Here is a 26,743-nt window from a genome sequence, read left to right on the forward strand (position 1 = left end):
AGTAGAAGAACCAGGCCAGAGTTAACACTTCACACCACACCCCAAAACAGCATTTATTGAGCAAAAAACCTCTTGCCTTTTGCACCATCTTGTTTGTCAACTACTGCAGCTGCACAGAAGTTTTCAGGATCATTGTGTAAGTACCTTTTCCCCCCCCCTTTTTTTTTTTTAAATGTTTGGTGATGTATACAATCCAAAGACTTGCACCCAAGCTTAGCAATTTTCACAGTTAAGGCATAAGCCAGTGATACAATGGGGGGGGAGGGAGGAAGAGCTCACAACCCCACATTAAATTTGCCCTGTTATTGATTTTATGGCTTACAACGTACATAGACACACACACACTGTTTACTGAATTACTTGTAGTAATGGAACTATACTTTCATTCCTCAGTTGCTATAGCTGCATTACAATCCAACGTTGCATTCAAAATCTGGAAGGAAATCCTAGGAAAGGTACTGTGTTTTCTTTTAAAGAAACTCGACTAGTCAATCAAAGTTTTAAAAAACCAGTTCAGGCATCAAACCAATATGGGCAAGCAACTTGTACAAAAATATACTGTATAGAAACACAGTTGGAAAATTGCATAGAAAATATCCTTTTATTTAAATTGAAATAAGGCACAGTTTTACTAGCTATGGTTTGGCTGTAAAAATGCAAGTCTATTTTGATTACTTTTATGTCGTTAACAATATTTTCCATAAAAATATAGGTGCAGGAATAAAAAACCCTTTTACACAGAGTGGGAAACACTCTATTGTAAAATTTCACCAAATTTAGTGTAATTCAGTTGTTGAAAATTCAAATGCCATTTTGAATCGGGATCCCATATGTTATTGTCCTCCAGGCTGTTCAGGGGCTGATGCTGTGCTTTCTTCATTTCCTGTGTAATCCAGGTGTTCCATCATCTAAATGTAAAAAGAAAAAAGAAAGGAAAAGAGATGGCTCTTTATAAAGAAATATTGCTTTCCCCCATTGATCCAAAGTATTTGTTAGCTAAGAGAGATATAATTAAACATTTGTTAGAGTACATTTTAGCAGCATACAGATAGGAAGTCCTCTATAGATCAAAGAAGTATTCAAGCTAAATAATCAAAGCTCCATTAGCTAATGCTTTCCACTACAAAAGCATTCTCCAACCAAGGATTCAAGTCCTCTACAAGAAATTAAACTTATGAGTCAGAAGTGTCTTGATTATTAAATACAAAGAACAAAAAAAACAATTGGGTTTAAGCAAATTTTTCAAAGACACAGTTTTCAGAACTGGAAATAGACTCTAGGATCTAACCTGACATTTACAGGTAGCAAGCAACAGCTTGAACAGAAAAGAGTGGCTTTCTCTTTTCACGGCTATAAAGGCTATTATTAGTAGTAAAAACTAACTATTGGTAACATCTCTTTGTAAATTTTCCTTCTATTTTAAAGAGGATAAGGGAAATGGAACTGTAAAGTCCTGCAACAGATGAGAATCTAAACCAGATTATTATGTAGACTGATTATACTTTCCAATTAATGTAACTGATTAGATCACTTGAATAACACAAGACAAATTTGTACTTGTCCCAACTAAAAAGCCCCATTTCCCTATCCACTGCTGTACTGCAATGAAGGCTCTGGTTTTCCCCTTGGAAAAGTCATTGAATGTATTACACAGGTAAAGTACACATTTGTTAGTGAGACAAACCAAGACCATCAGTTCGAGGGCTTCAGAATTAAACATAATTAACAAGAGGCCAAGAACTGGACAGTTTTGGTAGCTGACAACCATAGATAGAAGATACACAAGTAGCACAACCAGTGCTGAAAAACAAAGTGTCAAGGAGCTCATGTGCCCAGCACGGCAGGATTATTAGGACAAGGGATAATGCGTTCAGCATCAAAAGGTAGAAAACCACACGGACGTTCTTCCTTAGTGGCATAACCAGCCCAGGAGTGAGAATTGTCCCTGTCTTTCTGTAAAACAGCTGCTCACTGTGTGGGTTCTGATCTAAGCTGGGCAGATTTCCACACAATAGGTTCCTTGTTTACTAGCACCCACTGGAGAATCCTTGGCAACAGGCTCTGACACTGTTGTGCTGTACACATTTTAGTGTGATATAATTCTATGTACAGGGCAAAGAGACAAGTTCCATTAACTTCTCTCTTCTTCTCCAGCTGTGACCCATCTCTGTGCCATTCCTTCTTTTATGCCAACAGAATTGTTTCATTGAAAGGCACACAAATACACCTTATCAAAAGCAGGTTTGCTTAAACAAGCTGTTTCACAGTCCAGCCACACCAACATGCTGTACAGCAAGCTGGCAGTTCCAAAAAACAAGTCAGTGGGATTTGGGTAATGCTCAGGAGAGCCTAGTGGCCACAATATCAATTTGACTCAGACCAGAAAAGGTCTTTCACAACTCTTTCTTGATGTGTCAGAATTAAGACAATAAGAATAAAAGCAGGCACCAGTCTTGCCAACAGACCTAAGAACTGAGTTACAGCAACAGCACACACTCAGTCCAGCAGTGAACATCCAGCTCCTGTGACAATGACAATTTTGCATTCATTTCAGTATATTCAGACTTTCCCCCCTGCACTGTAACCAAAAACCCACATCAAAAGTCACCCAAAGCAAAACACTCCCTACAATTACAGAACTCAAACCATCCCTTTGAATGAAGACTGAAGTATTTGTTTCCAGGATAAAACAAGAACAACCTCCCCCCACAGTACCATATTACATCAAGTCGTGCCATATATCCTCCTTCATCTCAGGGAAGATCATCTAACAGCTGGCAGAGAGAAGGTAATTTTGGTCAGCAGAGACAAGATGCTTCTAGAGTTAAGAGTCACTGCTATTCGCAACAATTCGGTGTATTCCATAGTCAAAGGTTCTTTTCTTAATCCTACAACACTGGAAGTAGCAAAAAATGTACTTTTTTGTACAAATGCTGGAGACAGCACCTGTATTTAAATTTTAAATTCTCAGCTTAATAATCAGATTTTTAAGTTAACTTTTAAAAACCCGAAAAAAACTTTAAAAGGCCCAGTAAAGCATCAAGGATGTTTTGATTTTTTTTTTTGTTTTCTTTTTATATAAATGTTACAAAGTTAAAAAAAGCCACACCGCCCCATTTCTAATCTCTCTTCCACACTGAAGGAGAGCCCATAACTTGAAGCTGGGGACAACAGGTGCCTCTCTAAAAGTCTGACATCGCATTAAGCAGCTTTTCCCACACATGTATCTCCATTGTAGATTCTCTCAGGACAACTCCATCCTCAAAGACTCAGCAGAAGTTGCAGGAATCTTTATGACAATCAGCAGCAAAATGAAGGCACCTCGATACAATCCTGGACAAAGTTGCTGTTTTAACCCTCAAAAGAGTCAAAGCAATCTGACATTGTGGAGAGCTGATGAACATGTTTAAAAGTGGAAGAGATTTAGAAGCTCTGCTCCCACATCTGAATTCCTGACAGCTTTTAAGGGGGAGGTGTTAAGACAGCTTTGTAACTGAAATATGTTTAACCTATTTATGTTTAACCTATCTCCTAACATGGTGAACAATTAAAAACTAAACCCAGCAAACTCACCCCAAAAAAGCACTCCCACAGAGCCAAACTAGAAATGGCAATACCAACTCCTCCCTGTAAGACTACACAGTACCTAAGACACACTTGTCTGCAAGATTCACTTGGATGATGTTGCATTCACAGAATTCTTAACAACTCACAGGTATGATGAATCTGTGAGTTTCTAAAAATGTGATTATAAAAATGATGGTACTAAACTGCAGGTGCATGCTGTGTAATGTGCCAATGCCAAATCTGTTGATTTATTACTTCAAACAGAGATAAGAAGTGCCGAGCACTTAAAACTGACAAACTCTTAGAAGTTGCAACTGTCCTATGTAGAAAATTTCAAAGTTGCATTACTCTACTAGATTTTTCATGTTACTACTAAAAGTATTTCATAGCTTGTACTGATGCAAAAAAACTAGTATTTTAAAATTAATAACTGGAAAATAAGTATGAAATTAGTTTATCATGCAGGCATGCATGAAGAGTATAAGCAATCCAGAAAACACAGAAAAACCTTTATTATACACTCCACAGCAGCAATACTGCCTATTTAGGTGGCAGGAAAGTCGGTACATTACTCTCCCAAGAAATGCCTGTGCCTGTGCTTCAGAATAGTTAAAATGTTTTCCTGTGCAGCAACTCATTACAGCTCAAGACTACTCCATAAAAAAGCCACACGGAGCATAACTAGAATTTCAGACTGCATCATTACACAGAAACAAATGATCTCAGCTATGAATTATGGGACCTCAGAGCTATCTTGAGGAGTCAAGTATTTGTCATATGTATAAAACCAGTTTTTCAGTTTCTGCTTTAACAAACCTATCCAAGAACTTGAGTGCACAGAGCAGGACAGAATAGTTTTAAGCTATAAAAATACAGTCTCGCCATCTGCTTGTAATTTGCACTCAACCCCTCCCACTTTCTAATATCATCTTCAGTTTATATCTAATTTCTTTATTATTAAGGCTTTTTAATGAGACTTAAATTGTTAAAGTTCTCTTTATTAGAAGAAAGAAGCTAACGAGAAGTACTTTTTAATTCAGAATTTCAGACACAGTCAGGGAGAGTTCAGCATCTCAAATCGTCTTCAGTGTACAGAGCAGACACCCTACGCTTTATAAATAGATGTAGAACTCCAGACCAGCAACTATAATTCAAGATTATATTTAAATCCCACACGAAGCTGAAATTTGAAAGCTTGCACTGCTCTCTCCAAGCTATGTGGACAGTAAAAATAAATACCATCAGTGTTAGCAGTCATGAGCTACAGCCAAGAAAGGTCAAACCTCGCTGCAGTCCAGACGCTGCACAGCGGCAAGAGCACAAAAGCTGGTCTGAATCCCAGCTCCCACTGCAAGCAGTGCAGGCAGGACGGGGTAAAGGACACTGTGCAGCAGTCAGGTGACAGAGGGACAGTAGGTGCAATTACTAAAGGCAAATTTATCATGCTCAGCGTTATAACAGAATATGACAATTTTTGTTTAGCACTAAGCAGGTTTTCATGTCAATGCACTGACACAGAAAAATCAGGTGAAGGACTTCAATATAGGTAACGGAAGAGAAAATAACATCAGTTGTAAATATTTTAAGACACTCCTAAGGATTTGGGAAGTTAGAAAGCAGAGAAGCATAGGAAGCCTGCCTTCAGGCTTAGGAATCATAGCTCTGTTGCTACTTAATTACATTTTCCTGTATTCCTTTAAAAAAATAAAAAACCCAAAACACTCCAGTGCGATGACAGATTTATATTTTGTCTTCAGTTCTATCCCCTTATATTGAGCTATTCAGAGAAATTAAAAAGTAGATGCAAAAAAGACTGAAAAGAGGAAGCGGAGGGGAAAAAAAAAGGAAAAAAAGAAACCACAAGATGATTAAGAAAGTTGCATTAAAAGAAGACCATAATCACACCTTGTAGCAAAGGCGTCCTGGACGAGTCCGATACCTAAATAAAATTCATTCAATTATTAAAACCATATGCAACAAAACCAACAAAAATCAGAAAAACCCAAAACTCAAAAAAGCTAACTAATGAACTATCATGAAGTTTAGTCACCTGATGCACTGCACATGCTCTTCTACCCCTATTCTTAGGACACTTTGCTCTAACAACTGTGCAAGGTTTCTCTGCTCCCATGAGGACAAAGCAAACCTCTACACAAGTCTGACTACACTTATCAATGGGGCACCTCTCCCCAAGTCAAAATCACCACAGCTGTAGCCAAAAAAGTCTTCTGACACCTTTCTCTATCTTCCTCCTTAGACTGAGCACTGAAAACTGGACATTTCAACCCCAGGCCTGTGTGGGTTGGGGTGGTTTGGGGTTTTGTTTGTTTGTTTGGAGTTTTGGCATGTTTGTTTGCAAGTGCAGTAAAGACAGTTCAAAATACAGCTTTAGGTGAGGAGAACATCAAATGAAAAGATCAACACTGCAGCATTTCCAGAGTGCAACTTGAATAACACCCTCTGGGAAGAAAAATTAATATAAAAATATTCTTCAGACAGTTATAGAAAAATAGGATTTAGCAAAGTCACCCAGAGGTGCTCAATCACAGACGAGTCTACTTGGGGTGGTGGAGTGGGGGTTGAAATCAACATTTTAAATCATGCTAGAAATGGAAGTCATCTGACCTCAAAACAAGCTGAAGTTCAGAGTAGTTTTAATCCTTCAAGAAACTAGTTGAAAGGACACGAAATAACTACTATGGCAACATAATTCTTTCAAGTATGAGTTTTGCTACAAGAAGTACAAGAAATTTTTGTCGCTAAGGAGAGCTGCCAAATTTACTTAGGCCAGTCTTACTCAGAACTCAAGTGAGGAAAATAAATTGCAAAGCATTTTGCCCCCAACAAACCCAGAGCTACTGGGCTTCATATATGTGATGCTGTTCATTTTAGGATAGCAAACAGTCACCAGTTTATATATAAATGCACAGTAAGCCAAATTCATTCAGACCTACAGAGGAACATTTCTATTCACTGGACCTCAGAAAGGAGAAAAGGTGCTTTTGTAGACAAAAAGACAGGGTATTTAGTTAAAGCTGAAAATCTCTGGAGTAATTTCACACCTAGCCAACCTCCAGCTGAAGCAGGTGTACAATATTAGTTAGATGAACAAAAGGTTCAGCTGCAGTGTTTAGCTGTAATACTATAGGAGCTGCCTGCCTGTAGTTTTACATTTACAAGAATTACCCTTGATTTCCACTAACCCACTTAAACCTTGCAATCCAGAAGTTGAAAAAGCAGGAGCTGCTCCTTTCCATCAACCTGACACCCACCTTCCCCCACAAGAAACTACCCAATCTCAGAGTTCAACACGGCCTAGACACAGGTGAGTGTCTGAACTCACACCATATTGGACTTTAGGTCTCAAGCAAAACGTAATCTGAGATTGGTCTGCCTTATGATCAGTGCCAGCTCACAAGGGCTACTGGCACACTCAGCTACTACAGAGAGTTCCAGCAGGGAAATGTGCACGTGGCCACAGACAGCAGGTGGGATTTTAAGGAGTGCAATTCCTGGGTAGTGTCAGACGTAACCAAGGGGGAAATGCAGAATGCCCAAGGCAGTGTGCCCACAGTGTGTGCTATGACAGGAAACACTTATGTAACCACCCAGCTATTTTGTTGCTGAGTGCTCGGTACAATCCTGACAGTGCAGGATATCAGTGATGCATGGAAAGTTTCTAAAATTCTAGTTGATCACCAACCTTTTTGGAATTGTCTCTGATACAGGACTAGTGCAGATTGGAGTCTGCATGCTTAGTTCAGTGACTCATATCATACTACATCAAGATGATCAATGAGGAATGTCAAATTATGAGAACAGATTTATGAAAATAGAACAAACTACTTTTCCTCCCTAAGTACTGAACCAGCTATTTCATCTCCCTTAAGCTCTGTTCTCCATGTCAACTCCTAGACTAAGATTTTCTAAGAGTAAAAACTGCTTTTCCTTATTAGTTCCAAAAGATCACAGGAAGACCAGCAAAAATGGGACTGCAGGTGATTTATTACCAAGTACTCAAAGAAGCATATACTCAAAGGAATTAACCCAAGGCATCCAGCCTACCTGGTAACTGCTTCCTTTCCAAAACTTCTTCATCTCTTTGCGCCTCCAGGCAACAAGTGAGCTGGTGATGAGTGTACATGGTACAAGATAGAGAAGGGCAGGCTGTCCCATCTTCATTAGTGCCAGAACAACAAAAGTCAGCACCATACCAACAGCATAAGCTATGAAAAGATATTTATACAGACACAATCAAGAACAGGAGAATTTTTAGATTAAGTCAGATAAGCCAGAATTTTTTTTTTTAAAGTAGTATCTTCCTTGTTAATATAACTGAAGACAGACAACTGGTTGCTCTGCATTTGCAAGATTTCTCAAAGCAACTGACTACCTTTAAGAATAGTCACTTTAAATATTAGCAGGCACACTAAAAAGAGTTTATAAAGAGATTCTTGACAACATTGAACTTTTACCTGAAGAAAACTACCTAGTTCTGACATTTAAACAAAGCTATTATGAAGACCAACAATACTGAAATATCATGATTTACCTATTGTGCAGGAAATGTAGTATACAGAAGACGAACTTGTTTGAACATCAAATCTTCGACAATAGGCAACCAGAAGCCCTTGAAGGAAAAAAAAATTTAAAAAGGAAAAGGATTAATGAAATGTCTGGCCAGGAATTTTCTTCTCCCCAATCTCCAAACGAAAGCAGCATAAAAAATTTATAGTAAGACTTCCCACTACTGTATGTTATCTTCTTCCCATTTATTTCTGGAAAGCCAAGAACCAATTTAAGAAATCCTACAGTAAGCCCAGGAATTCAAAACCATACTGGAAATATGAGCCAAGCGAGCTCGATATTAAAAGGGTTTGTTTTTTAAGCAAGCTAATTACATTTTCAGTAATTATGTTATTTTAGGCTGTTTTCAGTTTTCTAACACAGAAGAGTAACAACCTATTTTTAATACTTTTCTTCAACAGGATTCTAATGCTCACACTTAACATTCAGCAATTTTGCCTACACGTGCTTAAGTAGTTTGCTCAACACTCCAACTATGGCAAAATTCAGCTCTTCTGACAAAGATGGAAAAATTGGGCAATACATTTTCTGTTATTTCACCTCTAATTATGTAGTCTTGGATACAAAAATCCCATGAAGTCACAGAATACCTACTTTCTGTGAGATTTGGATGAAATTTAGTTAATACTGACAACTGGATTTATCCACGTGACTTGTATTTGCATAATCCAGCGCAATAGAAAAAACCTGTCACAACTGAAGTGTTCTGCAACACACCAAGCTTTCTTCTCTTGTGGCTTTTGTTGTATTCTGCACTGACAGATCAAGGCAAACTGCAGCATTTGATTTAGTAATTACTCTGTGAATAAGCTCTACTGTAAGTCAGTTGAGAATCAAACCCAAAATATTTAACCTTAAGTTACAATTACCAAAACCTTTGCTCACCTGGGACAATAATGTCTCCAAAACCCAGCAATGAAAATGGCAAGTCACACAGTGTCGATGCAGAGTGTTCAAGTCTAGGTACTCTAATAACCACAGGTAACTGGAAAACATTATTTCAGAAGCCATATAAATCTCATCTAAAGCATCCTGGTGTTTTGGATTTTTGGTTGCTTAATTTAATAAACAGTTTAAATATAATTAATTTATTGTTAATGCAGAACTTTAAAATAGGTCGAACCTAAAGTAAAAACCAGAAACCAACACAGAAAATAGATAAAGCTTAAGGCAACAGGTAAGCTGGAATTTCAGATTTACAAATAATATACACACCAAAAAAAAAGTTAAAACAATATTTAACCATGTAATCGGAGTAACAAATCTGGATTATTAACCTAACTATAGAATACTGATCAATGATATCCAGGCCCTGAAGAGAAATTTGGACAGTCAGGTTTTCCCCAAAAGAATAGTCTTTTCAGAGGGAATAATTTAAAAATCCAGTATCTGAAATACAATCCTTACTTTCTCATGGGGAGCTGAGCGTTCAGTAGGGACTTCCACCAAGTTTCCATCACTCTAGGATCAAACCCAAGTCAACAGGAATTTAATACTTATAAGAAAATAGCAGAAGCTGCTGTATTTTGTGAGAAAGTTATGCCAAAAAGCGCACTATGAATTAGCTACGCAGAGTCAGTATTTTTATGCTGCACGTGTTAAAATGACTTTTCATACCTTTTCACTGTTTCCAAAGGGACCAGCTGCAACTTCAACCATTATACTTGCCCCATTCTGAAATTACAGTTATTTTTCCAAAAGTTAGTGGTTTAATGCATCAGAATTTTCATACTACATTTACAAAAACTGCTTGTACCTCCACCTACAATTCAGGATTGGAAAAATCCTGAACATCAAAGCAAATGCACGAGTATTGTACAGTATTATACAATAAAAATCATGTACTCCAGCCTAAAACCACTGTTAAAAAAAGCCCCAAACTACAAGTCCACTAGATGTAGCTGGAAGTTTAGATAAAAACATGTCAGCTTTTTCTGCCATGAGCTTTTCTGCTTCAAAACAAGAGCAGGTGATGCTTGCACAGAATTCATACTACACTGCAAGTGAGCATGACAGAAAATACTAGAGCATGTTCCAATATACAGGTGTTTAAAGCAAAAGAAGGAAAAAAACTGGAGGGCAGTAATTTCTCATCATCACACTGTCCCTCAACTGGGGACAGTTTACTTTTGGTCATGTGATTGCCATAAAAATTTAGGCCACTGTTGTTTTAAATGGGTAAAAAAGAAAAGAAAGTCAGCTTTTCCTTCTTGAGAATTCTGAAAACACTGACCTGTTGGACAAAAGCACTGCCCCAGTAACCAGACATTTTTGTTAAGATAAATTCACAGACATACCTTCGTGATAAATGGTGTTATGAAGACAAAAAACACATCATATAGAAGCAGAAGGCCTAGAAGTATTACACAGGACTGGTAAAAAAAAAAGAGAAGAAAATATTACTGTGGTTTTTCAAGGATTACATAGCTGGATTCTGGTACCATTACTGTGCCACCATGTAAAAACCAACCCAACCCCACCCCACCCCATGCCATGCTTTTTAATCTGGCATAACACTTAGAATAGGGTTAGTGTCTTTTAATAATTATTAAAAATTGTAAAGATTACATTTTTTAATATAGATTTCTTGAGTGTTGAAAATCTATTTCCTGACAATAAACTTCCAGATTCACAGCAGTAGAATACTATGTTAAGGTAAGCAACTTACAGTACCTTAAAGTTGGGCATTTTCAGTGTTTTAATGAAGTTTAGGCAGAAGGCAACTCCCAAAATATCTTGCAAAATCCAAGCCCACCTAAAAATAAAAATACACTTTTACAGGTTGTTACACTAGCTGGTATGGGTTATGTTTTGGATTTGTGCTGGAAACAGTGTTGATAACACAGGGATGCTGTAGGTAGTCAAGCAGTGCTTACACAGAGCCAAGGCCTTTTCTGCTTCTCACCCCACCCCACCAGTGAGGAGGCTGGGGGTGCACAAGGAGCTGGGACAGGACACAGCCAGCACACATATCCCAGACCATGTGTGCCATGCCCAGCATACAAAGCTGGGGGAAGAAGGAGGAAGGGGGTGATGTTCAGAGTGATGGTGGTTGCCTTCCCATGTCACTGTAATGCACGATGGAGCCCTGCTTTCCTGGGGATGGCAGACAGCTGTCTGCCCATGGGAAGTGGTGAATGAATTCCTTGTTTCGCTCTGCTTGCATGTGCAGCTTCTGATTTAACTATTGCCTATTAAACTGTCTTTTTCTCAACCCATGAGATTTCTCACTTTTACCCTTCTGATTCTCTCCCCCATCCCACTTGGGGGTGGACTAAGCCAACAGCTGTGGGGGGCTTGGTTTTCAGCTGGGATTATACCCTAACAGTTTTCTTCATCAATGTTCTAAAGAGAAAATGAGTTGAACATGGGCTAGAAGAGGGCCTTGGTGTCCACTTGTGTGATTGCTCGCTTGATTGGGAGCCCTCCTGAGCATCTGGCTTAAGATGCCACTTGGGATGTACTGCAATACTTGTGTACTTGTGGTCCTGTGCTTCTACAGGCCCAGAGGAAGCACAGGACCTCAGGTCCCCATGCTCTTCTGCACCTTTTCCTTCTGGGGCAATCCTTAGCAATCAAGCTAGTTCTTCCTCATCTTCACAGGTTTTTTTGTAACTTCAAATTACCACACAGTTCATTTGCATAGCTTTGTTCTCTATTACTCCCAGGCTTGTTAAGCTTCATAAATACTTTCATGACTTTTTTGAAATTGGCACTGGAGTTTAGAAGGATGCTACACTCCAGGATTAGTGGTAGGATGGGAAGTTCATTAATGCCAATTATTCATATTACTCTGAAGTTAGAATGCACCACTTACCTGTCTTCATTTCGAAACACTGCCCAGACAACAGCTGCTGCTGTGCAGAACACAGCAAGAAAAATAAGCCTCACTTCAATGGTTTTGTTACAACATGTAATCCTAAAAGAAAATAATTAAATTAAAAGAGAAAGCCTGCAACAGCCAAGACATATGCCTGTTCTATCACATTTCCTGAAGCTGACCAGCTGTTCTCATCCCAAAAGCTTCTCCTTTGCCCAGCTGTTCTGTCCAGACTAAAGTGACATTATTCTTGCAACTGCAGCACCAGTCCTTTTCTGGACTACACTAAAAACCAGCCAAGTGGGGCTTTGATGGTCTGTCCTCATTTTAGCAAACACATCCAGAGAAGGCAGCAAGCAGGTTGAGTTTGTTAAATCCATTTCCGTCAGTTAACTGAACTGTCAGTGAGGGACAGCCATGTCATGATTGCACAAAAGGGTGGTGGTGAGGAAAATCAGTTTTAGGACACATAATAGAAGATTTAAAATGAGGTAACTATGTATTGCAAAATTGTGAGCCAATATCTGTTTCCAGTTGTCTGGGACAGTTCTTGAACTGATATTAACTGACAGAAGTAATGCTTGTCCTACAGCTTACACAAAACCTGCTGTCTTTTCTACCTGATCTCTACTTTTGATGGGCTACTGGATCACCTGGTACAAATATCCTGCACTAAGGAACATGTAAACAGAATTCCATGATTGCAAGTTCATAAGCATCATTCTTTTGGGGGAAAAGAATCATTTGTTGCATTAAACATTCAGGATTTTTGAAGTGAAAATACAAGAGAGGAAAACAGGGGCACTCCCATACTCACTAATAACTGCAGGATATTTAACCCAGAGTAGTAAAAAGAGGCTGTCTGTACACTGACAACACACCACCCAAGTCAGGACTGTAACTGCTGCCTTCCAACATGGATGACATGAGCAATGTGTTGCCTTTGCAATAAAGTTAATACTTGGCATTTCACAGGTACAGTATAGAGTAATATGAGGGAAAAAACCCTCTGTTGCCTACAAGGTAGTACTTGTTCAAAACAGGATCAAATGTGCAGGATCCCCCCCTTACAAAGTTCCTTGATGAACAAAGTGAGCACACGACAGGCAATCAGAATTTGGTAAAACCAAGCTCAGACAGCCAAGCAGAGCCTTTCAAACTTGACTACAGCAATGCTTTCCAATGAAGGTAATGCAGAAAATCTCCCACAACTATTTTAACTGTTGATTATGCAACAGATACCTTTAATATCTATTAAAGAAGCTTGTAATTTTCTTTTGTAACTATCCCACGCGCTAAACCATACAGGAAATACTTTGTCAAACTCATATTTTCACACCACATTGAGTAGCAACCAGAAGATATGCAAAGGAAACCTCACACTCATAATAACTGAAGGTGAACAATACCTGCACTGCCCAAATGGGATTTCTCCTACTAATGCTGCCAGACAGTTGTACAGACTCATCGCAGAGGCCAAGCAGAAGACTGATATTATAACATACACTAAATAAAAAGAATGAAGATGGGAATCAGTGACAAAAAATAACAAACAGGAATCAAACACAACAACATACATTTGATATTTTGCGTTCAAGAGGTGTCTGGATCTAGTGCTGGGTGATATGGTTTAGGGGTTATGGTGGTAGTGCTGGGTGGATCATTGGACTGGATCATTTGAACGTCTCTTCCAACCTTGAGGATTCTAGGATTTCATGATATAAACTGTTAACAGCTATAGCAGTGCTTGATACAGTCACTGGAGACTATAGTCAGCTGATGACAGAAAGTGCTCAATTGTGAGTGTCTCTGCCATGACAAAGTTCTCATCAAACAAAAACTTGACTTAGAGGTATCAAAATTGCTTTCTACCCAGATCTTCACTACAAAAAACTAAAACCAAACACCAAATCCCAGGTACTAAAAAACATTCTCATCAAGCAAACTCTAAACACTAACAGGTTGTCATTGCCATCCTCCCAAGAATGTTGACATAAATCACATAGTTTTTTTTACTCATTGCTAGTCACTTCTTCTCCCCATCACTTCATTCAGAATAAGCATTGTTAAGACAGTCTTTGCAAGACAGTTGAAGAAAGCTTCTCTCCTTTAAGTAGCAATTGCATCTTTTTAACCTTCAACTCACACATGGAGAGAACAATTAAAAAAATTACACTCATTCCAGTTTAGAAATCTACTTTCAGAATTAGACACCTAATAAGACCACACAAAAAAAATAAGTCAAATGAGATTATTCATTGTTTCTTACCTAACCACTTGTAGAAGAAATAAAGTAAGACCAGCATGACACAACAGATGGCAACAAACAAGATAACTGTTACAGGGGTGAAGGTAACATTTTCCTCCTTCTTCCGTCTGGTTTCTCTCTCCCCTGGACTTGCTATTGCTTTCAGATTCTCCCTGTTTTAAGAAAATGACAAACACATTTACCTCAAATGGTAGATTATGAAAATCTTTTACTATGATCATAATTGTTGGCTGTAGAGCATTTAGACTGACAGCGTTCCAGTTTAATCCTTCAAACTATTATTAGACTTAAAACCACAGAAAAAATGGTATGCTTGCTGTTTGAGTTTCTCTCCATTTTTAATGAAGATATGCACTTCCAGCCCAGCATAGATCACAAGGAAAAGATTCTTAACTGCACTCCTCTCCAATTGTGTGGTGATTGCCAACTTTAAGGAGCATCCCCCAGTCAAAACCCTGATCTGTATGAAGAAAAGTAGTCCAATACTCTTAAACTCCTTTCCAGGATGCACACACTCAGCTCTGTTAGGGCATGACCTCTGCCTACAAAATTTCTTGGGCTAAATGTAGACAATTTGATAAATATGTCTACAATAAATCAAAATCATGAGTATTGCACACTGTTTTAACACCTCAATTAGACATTAAGTGTCTGTAAAACCCACTCATGTTAGCAGAATAAAGCTGGCTATGTACTAGTTCTTTGACTCTGTAATTATAAGGTGTAAGGGTAAGTGAAAGAGAGGGGGTGTAATTGGGGACTTTCACTAGGAGTAAAATTTCTGTACATATATACTCCATATTTATACCTCACCATGCAAAATAAGGAGACTTAAATTGCTGTGTTTGTTCTTTGAGCAGATAGCCCTTCTACTCTTTAGTACAGACACCAGTGCAACTTGCCCATCAGATAACATGTTCCTGATGAATCCCAGGACCTACTACAAAACGCTGAATTCAGCACAAACAGCCACCTTCAAAAGAGAAAAACCCACAGGAGCAAGGCACTTTGTTAGATGAATCACCTTCTCAGAAGACATGCTTTGAATAAGCAGCTTTAAAAAAAAAAGCTCACCCTAGATTTATGAAAGAGCACTTTCACAAGTTTAATAAATTACACCTCGGTATTTTTCAATATGGCAGACAGCATCACATTTTGTTATTTTAGCAGTCAGAGCAGCCACACCCTGTAGCACTGCAGGGTGAAAAAGAAGCATAATCAGATCCAACCTTTAAAAAAAGAAACATACACACCTCCCCTCGTTCTACTTCTTTAATCTGTTTAAAATCACTAGATTTGCGTAACTAGTGGGAAAGAGGAAGCTGTTGTTATCACATACAATCCTCTCCCTGTTGTTCTGGGGACCAAAGCACCAGAATACCACTGAGACATGGAAGGTAGCAACACACACTGGCCTATTCAGCATACACAGGCACCCAAGAATACTGCAGCATAATGCCATGCTCTCAAAGGCCAGCTGTAGCCAGCTAACCCCACTCTAAAACCAGCTCTGTGCATCTGTTAAAACTGCACACCCAGCACAGGGCACAAACCCCTACTACCTTGTTTCTCTGTCTTTGCCACATTCTACACTTCCACTCCCTCCTCTTCCCTGCACAAGGACTGCTGCTGCCTCCTTGCCCTTTCCTAGTCCTGGACCTGCTGCTGCCCCAGCTCTGCTGCTCCACCAGATAACACACAAAGCTGAAGCAGATAAGCCAGGCTGGACTTTATCTGGAGCCAGCCAGACTCAACCAAACTGCATTTCCCAGTGTTCCTAGGGACAGCAGTGCTGCACTGCCAGCTGGAATGGAGCAGCTGTACAGACCCCTGCCAATGTAGACACTACATACGACTACAGAAATACCTCTTGAATCACTGGACTTGAAAGGTGTAATGAAAATACCTAATTTCTGTTGTGGATATTGGAGACCTATGATGCCAGTTACAGACTGCTTGGTAATTCATCAAAATGTTAACTCATTCCTTCTCCTAAGAGCTGCATTATCCCTCAGGGACTTTTACTCAAGGCTCCTCAAAGATCTGAGGTGATTTTTCAGAGGTTGCAGTGCTCAAAAATTTCATGGCAAAGCAGCTAATTGCACTTGGATCTTCTAATTTTATAACTACCAACATAAAGCAAAATAATTTCTCAGTGATGATAGTGGCAGTTTTCACACACTTTGCAGTCCATGTAATTTAAGCAGCTCCATTTCACAAACTTACAGTTCTGCTACTCCGCTCCAGTAGCCTCCCAGTGCCACTGTAGACACAGCAATTAGGAAGATGACAACCATGCTGTAATCAAACTCTGGCAAAGGTGGTGAATACAGAGTCACATTAACTTCATTTCCAAGTGTCTGAAAAATAACACACAAGTTGGTTCATAAGGAGAACAAAGAAATTATAGGGCTTATTTTCCAACAAGATGTACATCCTGGTTTCCTGCTCTTGATCTATACAATGCTGAGAGGAAGTTTTCAACTTTGTGCACAAAAGATCCCATATATTTGCCAAGAAGCAATGCTTTCCACGTTATCTTTCAGGATGGTCAGGTTTGCAAACGATCCTATTACCAGTGTGGAAACACAGGGATACCACAAGACAAAATGGTACTTCTTTGCATTCTTTCCACACTTCCCAGAAGTTGTGCCTCTAGCCCAAATATATCAAGTACTACCAAAGATGTCTTCTTTGCAGGAAAGCATATCTAAGGTAATCCACTTGAAATACAGACTCACAGGTCCACTAAGATACCAGCAGAGATCTAGCTCTTGAAACCACAAATCTCACCGTTCAGATACAGACACGATGCTTCAGATAGAACACAGTGAAAAATCAAAGTGGCAGAAAGTTATTTCCTAGCTTTACACAAATATGATTTGAGATGGATTCAAAAGAGAAGAAAGCAATTTCACATTACTTATAAAATTTGAGACCTAAGTAAATAAAACAATCAATTGAAGGACGCTGAAGAAAATGGAAGAGAACACTGAGATGTAACTCAGTGAATCCTACAAAAAATCTTGAAAGCAAAACCAAGATGCTTCCATTTGACTGAAAGGTGAGATTTAAGAAGCATAGAATGGATGATAATTTGACAGGAAATGGAAGGTGGAAGGGGAGACAGGCTTGCTGTTGCAGTCAAAGGAAGTCAAGACATCTAAAGTTACCGTGCAGTGAGAACAGACTTCAGAGATGCTGCAAAAAACCCAGATTTGTTTACAGTCTGCGTGCGAGATAAAAGCAGGAGAGCAGAAGAACATGCCAGGCAGGTTTGGCTACAGGAAGATCAAACTGGAAGTAGAGAGACTGAATGGGAAGCCCAGTAGTGCAGTGGAATACAGTGGCCACATGGGAAGAAAGCTGATTCATTTCAGCATCTGAGTTACCTAATTACAGATAATAACCTTTCTGCAGGCTAAAAAAAAGTCAGAATCACTCTTTTGCCTGCAGTTATGGAAGTTCAGAAAACAAGGAATAAAATTAAATTCTAGTGAAACACTAAGGTTGTATGAAGTGGAACATAACATTAAAGAGAAAAAAACCCTATCCAAATTACAGTATCCTCTATGTAAAAAAATTAAAAAAAACCAAACCAGATTCAAAAAAGTGCCAAACCCCCCAAGAAACCTAAAGGCTCATACATTTTTAGTATTAAATTCCAACATATCTTAATCCAGTTCTTCCTTTAAGTTTCATAGATCTTACAAAGTATAGTTTGCATTAGAATCTAAAGTAACTGTTTCCTTTTGTTCCTATATTGTTCTTCTCTTCCCTAAAAACTTGCAAAGTCTCAGCTTCCTCCACAGGGAGCACTACAATCAAACAGATTGCATCAGATAACAACTGCAAGAGAGCTGTCAGCTGTCCACTGACTAGATCTGTGACACTGTGCTATTGCTATCAAGACACATGACAGACCTGCCTCAAATGGTGAAGGCTCACAGAGATGAAGTCTTGTAAGAAAAAGTAAAAAGAATGCTTATACAAACCAGTTACCCTCAGACTGGTGCTGTCTGTCTCTTCTAAATAAAAGGAGAAAGCTGGAAGCCTTAAAAAGAGTTAGACCAGAAAAACAACTGTAGTGGGAAGAGTACAATGGCTGTCAGAGTCTAAGCAGGACATACCATTCAAAACAACAGCTGCCAGTGACATGACAGAAGGCTTTGGCAAAAAACTGGATCAGAACTAGGAAAGGATCACTTGTAGTCTGGGCTGTGTTCCTCACTACTTTTATCTCATTGTAAGACAAATAGGAACTCTCTGATTCAACAGCAGTATGAGACATCATGTGGCATACCAATCTACCAGCAAAGCTGCTTTGGGGAATTACTATGGCTATACAGAAGTGATTCTACATGACACCACCCTGAGCAAAACAGGGCAATAAAGTGGTGCAGAGAAGACTCAGAGAGCCAATTAGGGACCCAACCTTGCCCCACTTCCCTTTCATGTTACTAGGGCATTTTAAAATCACTCAACTAAGCCAATGACACTTGTCTGACTTGAAGGAACAAATCTGAAGACAGAGGACAACCTGAACCAATCCACATTATTTATCAAAGCTATGGCAGACTGAGAACAGTCACCACAAACCTTCAGTCGTGTCAGTGCTCAGCAAGTAGCAATCTTCAATGAGAACAGACAGTAAACAACCAAAAAGTCCTATAAATCTAGGCAGTTTCAGTTTGCATACTTACCTAAGACAATCTCCCATGGCAGCTCTGAAGATTAAGAGCAGAAATGGTGAAGTGAGCTTGCAAATTCATCCGAAGAAGCTAAGACTACAGAGGTTAGAGCTAGCCTCTGCTCCCTACAGAAAAACATGTGCAATGCAACTCCTGCTTAGCAAAACTATTTAACACTAAATAAAAAACCTAAAACAACAATAACAACAGAAAAAGCCACACTGAAGAAAATATACTATTTTCCTTAAAACTCTCTGCAATATTCTATATACTTCCCAAAACAAACTTCCCTGCTTATAAAGCGTAGCAGATACCACAAGTGCCTCATTTTAATGACAAGCATTTGGCATCTCACCATAAACTCATGAGCAGAAACTCAAACTATACTGCCTAACACTGTAACAGATGCTGTCACGCCATATAAAGAGAAAGCTCCTCATCTGGCAAAGATAAAAAACCCTTTCACCCTCCTCAATATCCAACTTGATAAGGTGCTGCTTGCCTGAAAGCTATTGTGCCATAGCTACAAGCTCAACTGTTGTAGCTTCCAAAGGAACAGCCCTCTCAGGCTGTAGCTCTTCACGTCTCTCAGGATCTGTAACTGTACACAAGCCCACTGGAAGACAGCTTATCTTGTTTAGCAGGAAGACCTCTAAGATTTCCTTACCTCCAGTTAAGTATTGTGTTTCCCATTCTTAGTGTTCTAATCAATCATTCTCTCTCATTCACCTGAGTTAGGAAGACCAGCACTTCCATGATTTAATGTCCATCCTCTTCTGAGAAACTGAAAGCAGTATCTATGCACATTCAAAACAGGCAGACATCTGTATCTAACCTGAAACTATTTTATTTATTTGTTCAAATACCTAAGTTTATACAAACCATAACATGCTGAAGTTCTCTTACTTACCAGCTGCATATCTACTATGTCACTGTATCTTATAAGAGCAACTGGAAGAGTCACATCTTCAAAATCAGTCTTGTTGTCTGAAATAGCAGACTAAAAGGCAAAGTATAAGTGATAAGTAGGTTGAGCCTATTTGCAAAGCAGGTTAGATCCCTAAAAGCAGATTGTCCTTTAAATTTCAGTGTATTTCCAGGAAGGTAAAAAACAAAAAGCTCATTCATCACCCTGTGCAAAAGGTTAATGAAGACAGACGTACTTAAAACAGGTGATACTAACGACACATCTGGATTCATACAGCTCTTGTGCTTGTATAGTATTACAAGGGATAATCAAAACTGTTTTTATTCTCTACACCTCTTAAACAAGATTGATTTTTCATGATAATCACACAAATTCATAAATTGCACATACTGGTACAAAAATGTTGCAGCTGTGATAGAGAACAAAAAAGCAATAGAAGTATCTGTGAAAATATCTCAAAATACCCTTTTATCTTCAAATTTGGATTAAATTTTTGTAGCTTATTTTTATCATACCTGTCTAAAACAGTATCACCTAAGATTACATGGAGTTCAGAATGCACTAAAATTAGGGAATGATAAGTATTTGCATTCAGAAACATGACTGAAGTTATAAGGAAGAGAATAACAATACAATGTGGTTGTAGATACTTGCAGCTGATATAACCCAGCATTGCACAGAGGTAACTCAGTCTCAGAACACCAGTCCCACCAGCACAGCACTCTGTGGGAGGGTTAATGAGTCCTGCTGGAATCCCACCCATAGCCAGGGTCCTCTGCTTTTGGGCTTCTCTCAGCTAACCCTGTACAACACCTCACTGGATCAAACAGATAAGACACTATTTCACCACACAAGAAAACTGTGTTATAACTTACCAGCCCGGATTTACTGGCAATCAACAGCATCTTAGCACCCAAACTTTGTGCAATTCTTGCTTTCTCCAAAAAGGTGCAGTTTCCTCTCATCACTACAACTGCTTTGTCCTTCATTATGCCAGAAGGAACTTCAGATGAACTGCAGAGGACTGTGGAAGTCAGGTTTTCCAGAGTCCTGAAAGTCTGCAGAGAAAAGAAACATGACAAAGCTAGGAAATTTGATATTACAAACTAACCTAGACGAGTACATTACTATGGTCCTTAACTTGAGGTTTGCCAGAAAGAAGTGTAGCAGAAAACAATCATTAATTCAGGAATATAAAATCACAGCAGCAGTTTCTGCAGCCTGCAATACTGAGGGACATTTAGAGCAGCATATAACTGAAGTAATCAGGCTGTTTCTAAGTGCAATTTCACAGCAGTTGTTCCTGTAAATTAAACATAAGAAACTGGTTACGTAGGAAAACCCCTGCTTGCAGTTCTGGGGAATCCAATGGACACTCTGTGATATTTCCAGGCTTCACAAGCCAAAAGGGCACTGATGGATACAACACAATCAGAGTTCCAAAGTATAATGCTTGTTCAAAACCTGCTGTTGAGTCTGATAATGTATTACTTACTACAAAATAGTAGTAAAAAAATTATATCCTTATTTCAAAGTTTAATTTCATATTGACAATTATCTTTAAATTGTTGTCAATTTTCTTTAGCCACTTGGATGTCTTGACTAACTAAAGTAGCCCAGCAAAGATGTCTGAGGCAGACAAATGATTTTTACTCTTTTTTACATTGAGTTACTCTGTGAATGAATGACAGAAGGGAAGGCAGAGTGCCTTGACCACTCCCAAACACAAAGTGTTTCCTATTTATATGAAGAGTGCCTAAAGAACATTAATTTCTGCCTCACACCAACACACTAAGAAAATAAGGCATGATGATGCATTCCAGATAATCTATTACACATGTTTTGAAGACAAGTAAACAGTACATCAAGCTGCTGAACCAATATAAAAACAATCTGTTTCAAAAGTTTATCAATTTTGTAAACAAATAAACAGAACTTTAACTCCCAAATATAAAACATAGACATAATGATAACACCTGAAGAAAAGAAATTAACGGTATCAAATGAATACATAAACACATTTAAAACCAGTTCTAAGCACAGAGAGAGAACCCCTTTGTAAGCTTTAGAAGCCATCTTTTTAAAGCATAGAAAAGCTCACTCTAATTTTTTTTTGAGGGGTGACAGGGAGGGGACAGCATGACCCAAAATGGTAAATATTCAGTGTAGCACCTACTTAACTCAACATTTTGAACACCAGCTATAGCTGACCCAAACTCATACTGCATTCTAGTTCTCAGAGACTGTGACTACAAGCTACTTACAGCATTGTCCAGGCTTTTTGGAAGAGATGTCCACTTAGAATTGTAAATGATGCAGTAATCCTTTGTCACTGGGGGTAGCCCGCTCCCAGAGGCGTGCAGGATCCCCTCATCCGCGGCCACCTGCGAGAAACCAGGGTGTTCTGAATTAAACAAAGCTCAGAATACCACTTACACAGACATCCCTCTAAAAAGCTGTTAGGAAGAGAAAGAGCTGTTAGGAGAAAAAGAATTTATTCACTTAATTATTTTACATAATGACTAATTCCATGAGAGATGGGCAGCTTGAGAGCAGGCCAGAAAACAAGAACCTAGTTACTGTAATGCTGCTTCTCCTCTTTGCAAACACAATGTGTTCATGATATGCACAGCTCATGTCACCAAGTATAGAATACCAGCAAGAAACCCAGGCAAATGATTTCAGATTCTGTATCCCATGCCTTCCAAAAAGTGTAAAACTTTACATGGAAAGCAATTAGAACAGCACATGGAAAAAAGATGAAAGTCTTTCCCTCCTTGAAAGATGAAAGAATTTCCCCTACTAATAAAGGTATGATATGACAATTCCTGAAATATTTTTTCTCAAATAACTGTAAACACGGAGACCAACTAGTGTACTTTAAAAAGAATTTGTGCAGTTAAGGAAATACTGGTGTTTCTTAGGATTAGACTCCCTCACGTAACATGATTTCTGTTATTTACTAGTACATCTGAATTTTAAAACTTCTGATAATTTTATGATATATGCCTCTCCTTAAGCATTAATAAAGGTCAGGTACTTCAGTGGATAAATGAACAGACTAAAGACTAAATGCAGCTACAGCTGCATAGTACTGAAAACAAACATAATTTGTATCTCAAAGAAGTGTCACCTTAGGAAAACTGGGAGATGAATTCATTTCATCTGTCTGCCTTGAGACAGAAACTGACCTCCATAGCAAGAAGTGTCATTAGATTAAAAACAAATAAACTTAAATCCTGTTGTAAATTCCAGATTTGTATAAAAGAACACTGAGACATTAAGCTAGAAGTGGGTATGGGGGGAAAGCCCAAATACTTGTGATATACAATGCTAACCATTAACAGTGCTACAGAGGCATTTCTCCTCTAGCTCACAGATCTGTATTCTTCAGCAAGTGTGAACTGGAGAGAAAAGAAAAGCATGTGACGATATTGTTTCAGAGGTTTATGTCTGCCTGGTTTGAATAGCAAAAAGCCTTCTTCGGAGGAATCCATTATATTGGCTACAGCGCATGAACATCTGCTGGGAGAACTGTGTCAAAGGGCCTGAGCACATTAACTGTTTAACATAGAACAGTTCTTCAGCTGTCAGCTAAAATAAATTGTTCCATGATTTATGATCAGCACAAAAATTATCAAGCTTCCCTCTTAAGTGCACTCACCTAAAAGTACAAACTAACGGCAAATTAAAAGCAGTAAAGACTTCCAACAGGTGCAAACCCCAGATGTTTCTATCTATTAAAAGCTCTTTCTGCTTCACAAAGTAGAATAATAAGTGTCTTCTGGGTCCCAGGAAATCAACTGTTAATGCTACACAAGCGTAAATCTACCTAGAAGGAGTGATTACTTGCCTATTTGATATGCTTGTTTTGTTTGGCAAGCTTTCCCTCCCTGGGGATGAATCAGGGAACACAATTCATCCTCATGAGGCGGAGGGAGGCAGGACCAGAGCGTGACATGTACCCACACGTATTCATTGCTGAGCTCTGAAGACAGCATTTAGAAGTCAAAAAATTAAAAGAAACACTATTGATGGACCACATTTGGAACATCCCTACTGAAATCCTGTTGCATCCAGCTGAAGTTCTCTCATTTTCTAATTGCTTCAGTGTCCTTCTTTCACAACAGACAAGGGCTACTGGTTTGGGCACCTGGCCTTGCAGTCAGCTGCATCACTGAACAAATCCTACTCTCAGTATACATGCAAAGTAAAAATTTCTTACCGAGCACATTTTCAATCTTGTTACTTAAGAGAAAGACTAGGAGTGTGTCCACAAAAACAGGTCCTGAAAAAGATTAACCTGCTTCCATAGGCTGACTTGCTCTAGCATAAAAATGTTCCCACATGGTGTAGAGGCGTGACAGCTGTCCTTACCTAAAGGGGCATTACCATCTCCTCTCACTTCAGGTTCAGACAGTTCCCAATGGCCCCTCACCTCCAAACGAACTCCTTCCTATTTTTGAAAGGTAGTTCTCTCATTGTATTTCCCTCCCTTAGCACCTTTAAACACTCTTTTTATAATTCCTTATCTTTGATAGAGAAGAAGTATCACTCTGTCTCTTGCTCTCTAATTTTCCTAACATGTCCTGTCACTGCAGGGATATAAGCTTGAGCTGACTGCTGAGCTTTGGAGCGTACCAGTAACCCCACCATACAGAATACACTCTTCAGAAAACCCCAACGTAACTAGTGACAAATATGTGGGACTCACAGAGAGAAGACACGAGTTACTTCATTCACAAGCATTCTCAAGGCATTAACAGACAGTGCTGTGCACCTGTCACATATCCAATGGTGACTTCCTACACACGAAGTACGCTGCATCCTATCTTACCAAAACAAGATAAAAACTATGTCCAAAAAAAGCAAACAACAACCAAACAATTTAGTGGAGCACAATTTAATGCAGATATGCCCTTCATACTGCCTCAGCAGATTACAGAGGTTTCTGGCTTCCCCCTTTCACTACCCCATTTGGCAGAAAGCAGCCTGCCAGATTTCAATGTCCACCTGTGGAAAGGGAGAAGCTCCGAGTATGTCCCACACCGAAACCGAAACGGCACTGGACAGGACAAAAGACAGGACACGTACACACACCACGAGCTTCCCCCCTTTCCTGCACCGTAATTTAAAAGCCCCTAGTAACAACAGGTTTACCCACGCAGGCACCCGGGAGATTTATTATCCCGACTCCCAACGCGTGACCGGAGCCGGCCTGGCCTGGGGGAACCGCGGGGCCTCTCCCGAGGCCCAAACCCCACGGGCCGCTCTGCGGAGCGAAACCGCCCCTGGGCCGGGGGGAGCCCAGCCCAGCCCAGCCCGGGAGACGGGAGCTCCCGGGAACGGGCATCGGGCGGGCACAGGGAGCCCCTCGGCCGGCAGCGCCAGGCGGCCCCATCCGCCAGCGCAGGCAGCGCCGTCCTTACCGGAGGGAGCAGCAGGGCCCCCAGCAGGGCCCACAGCAGCCCGGCCGCCCCCATCGTCCTCTGCCGGCCGCTCGGGGAGGGGCCTCGCTGGGCTCGGGCTCCGCTCGGCCCCGCCGAGCCTTTCCCGGCTCCCGGCGACACTTCCTGTTCCGTGCGGCGGCCCCGGCCCGGGCCCGGGACGCGGCGGGTCCGGCGGGGCGGGGGCGGCGCTGGGGCGGCGCTGGGGCTGCGCGTCCCCGCCCCGCCTGTGCCGCCTCCTTTTCCTGCGGCTCTCGGCGAGTCCGGGTCCCGCCCTGCAGCTGCAGGTGAGCGGGGTTTGGGCACTGACAGGGGCCCTGGGGCCCGTCAGGGCCGTTACGAGTGAGAGGGAACGGCCTGGTTGGCCTCACGTCTCCCCAGACAAAGCGCTCCGGGTGTTTCGCCCCCGTCCAGCGCACACACAAAGCCGTGGGAGAGAGGCGTGGGGAGGAGAGCGGGATGTCCTGTGTGAGAGAAACGAGTACAAGGAACAACGAAGTGTGACCTCTGACGAAAGGCCGAGGGTTCAGAGATGTCTTCCAGGTTTCGAGAGCATTAAAAGGGCTGTGATGCCTCACATGTAAGAGCCAGCAACGACTTGCGGGAAGGAGAGGGGGTGAAACAGCTCCGTGATTTACCGGCAAAGGAAGTTGTGCAACATTTTTTTATTTCACTGGAGGTTTTCCAGAGCTGGTTCGCGGTCCCCTCCTGCCCCTTCCCAAAGGGCCGGGTCTGCCTCAGGGCCAGCGTGCACAGGGAAAGGGAAGGGCTGAAGATAAGAAGGATTGTTGTAGATAGAAGGGGATGTGGCCATGAGCCAGACGGGGGAGGAGTGAGGGAAAGGGAGAGGCAAGAGGATGAGAGTGGAGCTGCAGTCCAGCATCAGTCAATCAGAGCCTTGAGTGGGTAGCCAGCTTGCTTTGAGCTGCTCACAAACTAAGTGGTTATTAGTTATTACTACTGAGGAAGGAGATTCCTTCACGCGTGGTTTTCCCTATGCGTGAATATAAGGACAAAGCCACGTAAAACAGCTACAGAGAACATTATCCACTGCATTATGGCAACTTTTCAGGAAGCTCCTTTGTTGCTGTAAAAATCTGAGTAACTTTTACATACCTGTACATAAGGAGTGTTTTGATCAATACTGATATTTTTATGGTAACAGACAAGCTTTTGTTTTTCCCTCAGTGACAATCTGCAATTCATCATTAGATCAGCAACAGAACAAGCTTATGCATCTTATAGAATTGCTGGGCTGCAAAAGTGTGGCTAACAGTTTATTGTGCGTAAACAGTGAAAGATAATGGAACACTGTGACACAGCTAATAATTCATATTCTATGCAGAATTGGTATTTAAAAAAAAAACCAAACAGGCTAGCACATTGTCCATCTGTGTGTTTCTATTTTAGTGCTGTTGTCAGAGTAACCATGAC

General features: G+C 40.3%; 1 protein-coding gene across 4 annotated transcripts; it reads right to left on the reverse strand.

Annotated features, from left to right (window-relative positions):
• Positions 1–578: 578 nt before the first annotated feature.
• On the reverse strand, positions 579–25,611 carry SPPL2A (signal peptide peptidase like 2A). 4 transcript variants are annotated; one of them, XM_027732146.2, is made up of 17 exons: positions 25,292–25,611; positions 22,127–22,246; positions 20,738–20,920; positions 19,845–19,934; positions 16,470–16,603; positions 14,244–14,395; positions 13,384–13,480; positions 11,972–12,073; positions 10,828–10,909; positions 10,452–10,526; positions 9,772–9,828; positions 9,562–9,615; positions 9,040–9,139; positions 8,120–8,197; positions 7,633–7,793; positions 5,473–5,506; positions 579–908 (listed from the first exon to the last, which is right to left on the reverse strand). In XM_027732146.2, the coding sequence occupies exons 1-17, from the start codon at positions 25,343–25,345 to the stop codon at positions 877–879; spliced, it is 1,605 nt and encodes a 534-aa protein (XP_027587947.1). In that variant the 5' UTR covers positions 25,346–25,611; the 3' UTR covers positions 579–876. The 4 variants fall into 4 exon arrangements, with proteins under 4 accessions (XP_027587947.1, XP_027587946.1, XP_027587949.1 ...); XM_027732145.2 differs by lacking the exon at positions 5,473–5,506 and having other exon boundaries at positions 25,292–25,602; XM_027732148.2 differs by lacking the exon at positions 9,562–9,615 and having other exon boundaries at positions 25,292–25,430.
• Between the last annotated feature and the right edge of the window lie 1,132 nt (positions 25,612–26,743).

The sequence above is a fragment of the Pipra filicauda genome, unplaced genomic scaffold (genome assembly GCF_003945595.2).
Source record: "Pipra filicauda isolate LSUMZ 115617 unplaced genomic scaffold, ASM394559v2 scaffold7_size6619720_pilon, whole genome shotgun sequence".
Classification (NCBI taxonomy): Eukaryota; Metazoa; Chordata; class Aves; order Passeriformes; family Pipridae; genus Pipra; species Pipra filicauda.

Coding starts and splice junctions, on each gene's coding strand:
- SPPL2A (XM_027732145.2), bottom strand. CDS start 25,345: ATGGGGGCGGCCGGGCTGCTGTGGGCCCTGCTGGGGGCCCTGCTGCTC. Junction 20,921..22,126: donor CAAAAAGCCTGGACAATGCT/GTAAGTAGCTTG, acceptor TTTTCTCTGCAG/ACTTTCAGGACTCTGGAAAA. Junction 9,140..9,561: donor GCTCAGCTCCCCATGAGAAA/GTAAGGATTGTA, acceptor AATGTTTTCCAG/TTACCTGTGGTTATTAGAGT.